Here is a 6,000-nt window from a genome sequence, read left to right as displayed (position 1 = left end):
AATTTCCACACTGTAAAAATGCTGGTTTCTTTCAACTCAAACGTTGTGTTGTTTCAACCCATGGTTGCGTAACAACATTTTAGCATAGGGTTATTTAACCCAACAGTTTGTCCATATTTGACTTAACAATGGACTGAAACAACCCAACATTTTTTAGAGTAGACAGGGAGTTTTTGTACACTATATTGGGCTAAAACTGTCAGTGTGACTATGCTTTTGACTACTGGGGAAAAGGAACGTCGGTCACAGTGACATCTGGTAAGAACTTTAATTACAAATCATATCAAATATTTCCGAAGAAATGTTTAATTACTAAATTTACCTGAGGGAACAAACAGTAACACATTTTGATCGCTCGATTGTGGTTAAATAAGTAAGCAAAGTAATCAATCATGTTTACACTAAAAATGCTGGGTTATTTCAGCTCAAATGTTGTGTTGTTTCAACACATGGTTGGGTAACAACAATTTAGCATAGGGTTATTTATAACCCAACAGTGAAGTTTGTTCATATTTGACCCAACAATGGATTGAAACAACCCAACATTTTTTTTTAGAGTAGACAGGGAGTTTTTGTACACTATATTGGGTTAATACTGTCAGTGTGACAATGCTTTTGACTACTGGGGAAAAGGAACCATGGTCACTGTATCGTCAGGTAAGACATTTTTTTACGGAATGGGTGTTTTGATTTACATTCTAATTTATTTCGTAAATTATCCAAAAATCACTTTGCTAAAAAATGAAATGTGTTCGGGTGACTTTAGAGATAAGACAATAGTCCGGATCAGTCATTTCAAGTTTGCTTCTCTAACTAGTTACAGCTCATTCTACGCATTACACTCGGTGCAATTTTGTGCCGCGTAAAATATTATAAATGCATACTGTGTAACTGGGCTTTCGACTACTGGGGAAGCGGCACGAAAGTCACCGTAACAAACAGTAGGTTTTATGTTTTTTGAAATTAAAAATATATATAGGCCTAATACGTGCTTGAAGAATAGTGCTTGAAGTAGTTTTTATATTTCTGTTGTCTGCGATTTATCTTATGTTTATTATATTGCAAACTTCGTTTCAAAAGTTTTTAATAGTATGGCCGTTTTGCGAAAAAAATGGAAACATTACAAGTTTAATATAATACGGCAAATTATTTTTATATGCATATTCATTATTTGCGATTATTACTTGATTGGCAAAAATACAGCAAACTACTATTCTAGAAAAAAACAGAAAAGCAAAATTTAATGCTTAAGAATGTGGTGCGTTTATGATTAAATGCACTATATCATATGTTATATTCTGAATCTTTGAGCTGATTGAAAAATACACTCTAAAAATGTTGTCCATTATGTGTTTAAATAACCCAATATTTTTAGAGTGTATAAGCTTTTCATGATACGTTGTTTCACTGTTAAACATGTCTTTAAAAATTGGCCTTTTAAATTTGGACTAGTGACTTCTCAAAATAGGCTGAGCGATTCCAACTTGTTTTATGAGTAATGTAAAATGTTGATATGACTTTTTAATTAGGCCGACATAAATGTTTTACATTGTTTAAAAAGAACCCGAACACTGGCGTAATTGGACATTTTAACAGATCTTGGTAACACACACTTAGATTGTATTTGTTAACATTAATTAATCCATTAACTTACATGAACTAACAATGAACATTTATCAATTTATTATAATCTGTTTTTATTCATCTTTGTTAGTGTTAGTTAATGTTAATATTATTGTTCATGGTAGGCATTGTGCATTAAGTCTAATGTTAACTGCTACAACTTGTGAATGTATGACTTAATTCTGAAAATAATATGAAATTAATAAATGCTGTAAAAGTATTTTTCATTATAGCTAATGCATTAACAAATACAAAAGTGTTACCAAGATGTTTGCCTAAAATTATTTAAAATGTAATTTTGTAATTTGATTATTTTCGAGGTCTTTGCTGTGTAAGTCAGCGTTTTGTTTTTTGGTAACACTTTAAAATATATAACATAAACATTACTAAATGCATTAACTAACATGAACAAATAGTAAAAAAATCGTTTTTCGGCATGTATTAATTGTTGTTAATGTTAGTTAATGTCAGTTCATGTTAGTGCATTCATTAATGTTAATAGTTATGACGCTTGATTTTTATAAAGGTATTAGTAAATGCCGCAATTAACATGAACAAAGATTAAAAAATAATGTACAAGTGTTATGTACTATTATACTATTGTAAGCTCATGTTAGCTATGCATTAACTAATTGTAACAAATACAATCTTATTAAAGGTAAAGCGTTACCTTTTTTCAATGTATTGACCCCAACTGCTTTCAGCAACCCAACTGTGCAAGTAGTGTTATTATTTGTTTATCGTTGTGCAAAGTGTAGGCTAATTTATATTTTATAGTTTCATAGCCTACAATAAAGTTACAAACTGCGAGAAATGCAGTATTCATTTCCTCTTACTAATGTATACATTAATGTAAATTTAATGTATAGTTTATGTATAAATTATTTTAGCTTTTTACAATTTAAGCAATTAAAGTAAGTTTACTCTGTATCAGAAAAAAACACTAAATAGTAGGCGAATGCACTTTTTATAAAAAAATAATATAACATACGTATCACGAGATATTTTGTGAAAAAATGTACGCTTGACTAGTTGTGAATGTGTTTAACAAATAAAAATGTGATGTGTCTACAGCTCAGGCATCAAAACCACAGTCTCTCTTTGGCCTTTCTGAATGTGGTTCCGGTTCTGATGGCTTCCTGACTGTCGGCTGCATTGCAAAAGGTTTCTCGCCCGCGGACTCGCTCTCCATTACATGGACAGATTTTAAAGGAGATCCGGTGAATGATTTTGTGCAGTATCCAACAATCGGACACCAGGGAGGTTACACCAAAATCAGCCATCTGCTTGTGAAGAAAAGCGACTTTACTCCTGATAAACCTTACAAATGCAAAGCTGAAAATTCTGCCGGAGTAAGCGAAACAGGTGTCGCTCGAGCCCGTAAGTTAATCTCTGCTGTTATACGACACGACAACGAGGGTGGGGGTCCTTTTTTAAGTCACACTTTATGTAGGCTATTTTATCTGTTATGTGTTGCTGTCATTCATCTCACGTTCACTCTTAAAAATAAAGGTATAAGGTATAAATGTATTAGGTTCTATACAGAACATCCACAGAGCCTTTTTGTGGCACAAAAGTTCTTTATAGTGGAATAAGGTTTAACAGACTGTAAACAAGGTATAAGAAAGAAATACTTCCTAAAGGTTTTTGGTTTAACAATAGGCTATGATTCTTCTGTGACAGTTGCAAGAAAAGCTCTTTATAGCATCTTTATTTTTAAGAGTGTTGGGAAGAAATTGTCACGTGTTAGTGAATGTTTGAGAATTTACACTTTTATTTAAGTATACATATATGAGCAAGGAGGCTACATATTTAAGTAAAGAGTTGTAAAATTATAAAGCAGCAATTCAACACATCACAAATGTGTCTAATCGAGAGTCAATTATATTTCACTTTGCCAAATAAAACATTTATGTAAGCCAGATATTATTCCTAAAGAGTTTTAAAGAGATTTTAAAAAGACAGTAAAATACAAATATTAGGTCAATGTGAAATAATGCTGATCTATATAATTTCATTTACATGTTTGCTTGCTGAATAAAGCATGTCATGCTGTTTCTGTCGCTTTTCATGCCTCTTTGCCTTCTCCTGTATGTTGCCAGTCCCAGAGCCAGATCAGCCTGCATCTGTGTACTTAACAACTCCTACAAATGAGGAATTAGACAGTGGAACAGCTACTTTCATCTGTGTAGCCAAGCACTTTTCCCCAGAAAAGCACTCGTTTAAGTGGTTTCATGATGATAAGGACGTGACAAGTGAAGGAAATAATGATGAATGCTTAGGTAAGAAGAAAACCAATGTAACTCTATTTACCGCCACAAGCATTTTGCAATTAAAAGCTGACCGTTGGACCAAGCCTGGACACAACATTAAGTGCGTGTTCGAGCACAAGGCTGGAAATAAAGTGAAAGAAATTGGCAACACAGGTATGCTTTCTTTTGAGTACCGTGAATGTTTTAAGAAGTCTCCTTTTATGTTGTACCTCTTTCTAAATCTATTGTCTGTCTGTTTGCTATAGTTTCTTCCACAGATTCATGTATTTCTGCTCATTTCATCGCTCCATCCTGGGAGGACATGTTGAAAAACAAAGGTGGAATTCTGACATGCAGAGCTTCAGGAGAAATTGGGTTCAAAAAAATGGAAATTAAAATGAAAGAATCCGGACGTGTCATCAGTTCTGCTGTTGGAGACATTGCAGATAAGAAAACTGTTGAAAGTGTAGCCACTATAGGTTTTGAAGAATGGAGCAATGGAACAGAATTTTTGTGTATCATTGAACACGAATCTTCAGGAGTGCCCACAGAGATTGTGTATGTCAGAGAAAACGGTACGTTTTTTTTTTCTTCTTCAAATTTTTTCTTTAACATTTTTCTTGTGTTGTCCTTTTTGTATCATTTCCACACCTTATATTCTAATTATAGCTGAATTATGTAACCTTTCATGAAAGCTGATATGAATATTAAGCTTGGCAAACAAAAATACTTTTTGTACATCATTCTGACCCTAATTGTGATCTCGTATTACTAGGTGCACATCCGTACACAAGACCCTCTGTTTACATATTAGCACCCCCAGAGCAGAGAGAGGGTGAAAGTGTGACCCTGACATGTTATGTGAAGGACTTCTACCCCATGGAGGTGTTTGTATCTTGGCTTGCTGATGATGAATCTGTTTTTGAGTACATGGCAAAAAACACTAGCACGCCAATACTGAACGATAAAACCTATAGTGTCTATAGTCAGCTCACACTTGACTCTTCCAAGTGGAAAGATGGTACAGTGTATAGTTGTGTAGTCTACCATGAAAGCATTGATGAGACTTTGAAAGTATTGACAAGATCTATTTCCAATGATTCGGATAAACCCAGTATATTTAATCTTAGTATGAATAATCCTGCAATATGCTGCAAGGGTTAGACCATAATATAAATGTTGTGTCTGCCTGCATGTTATGCCTGTTACATGTTTATCCTAATTTTTTTCTTTTATTTTCTGTTTTTGAATGATTTTTAAATGTCATGTCCATATTTGTAAGTGTCTGTGTCATTAATGTTTGTAGCCTGTTGCTTATATTGTTATCACATTGGGAGAAAAAAGTTAATAAAAAACCTAAGCATATGGCCTGTTCAGTTTATATGTCATCTTATGTATTTAATGTATGTCTTTTTGTCACTGTCTGTCCAAGCTTACTGTGTCAAAAAAAAAAAATAATAATAATAATAATTAGAAAGTTCATATATCATATAAATAAAACATACTTGAGTCATGAATTAAATTCTTATTTATTATATTTAAACTGAAAGATTATATGTAAATTAGATAACAGAATAATGAATGATGTAAAAGTAAATATTAAAAAGACAATATTTTTACAATTACACAATTCAGATAATAAAAAACACCACTTGCTGGCAAAATATCAAAATGTAGAAAGTGCAAATAATGTTAATAATGTGTGCAGATTGTCTACTTTTTGGCCTGTGTGTTTTTCTTTGTAAAAGCTGTTTAGTGTAATTATTCAGACACAACATGCTCAAACTATACAGTGATGTTTACAAATGTTTAATAATATTTACTGTACCTCGGTTCATCAGTTGCATGCCAAGATACATTCAAAACTTTGAATAACGTCAGGGCCACCTTTTAAACTTTTTTATATTGAATTATGTGTAAAACTCAAGGTGTGTGCTAGATAAAACTCTGTTTCAAAAGATTAAATCAAAGTTCATAGTTTTCATAGTCGCCATGACCCATCAACTGTTAATTTTATGTGAGGATAAACAAATGAGGATACATTTTAAAAACATTACAGTTAATAGAAGGTTTTATTATTTAACTTGTGATGAAAAGGATGTACTATACTCTTATTTAATTCTGA

General features: G+C 32.5%; 1 gene segment (V, D, J or C); it reads left to right on the top strand.

Annotated features, from left to right (window-relative positions):
* Nucleotides 1-519: 519 nt before the first annotated feature.
* On the top strand, nt 520-5,240 carry LOC135766894 (Ig mu chain C region membrane-bound form-like). The segment is given in 5 exon segments: nt 520-657; nt 2,698-3,003; nt 3,726-4,049; nt 4,142-4,450; nt 4,651-5,240. Coding segments are annotated over 5 exon segments (1,347 nt in total).
* The last annotated feature ends 760 nt before the right edge of the window (nt 5,241-6,000 follow it).

The sequence above is a fragment of the Paramisgurnus dabryanus genome, chromosome 3, assembly GCF_030506205.2.
Source record: "Paramisgurnus dabryanus chromosome 3, PD_genome_1.1, whole genome shotgun sequence".
Taxonomy (NCBI): Eukaryota; Metazoa; Chordata; class Actinopteri; order Cypriniformes; family Cobitidae; genus Paramisgurnus; species Paramisgurnus dabryanus.
The sequence above is the reverse complement of the archived record's forward strand: the minus strand, read 5'-3'. Positions and strand labels throughout refer to the sequence as shown.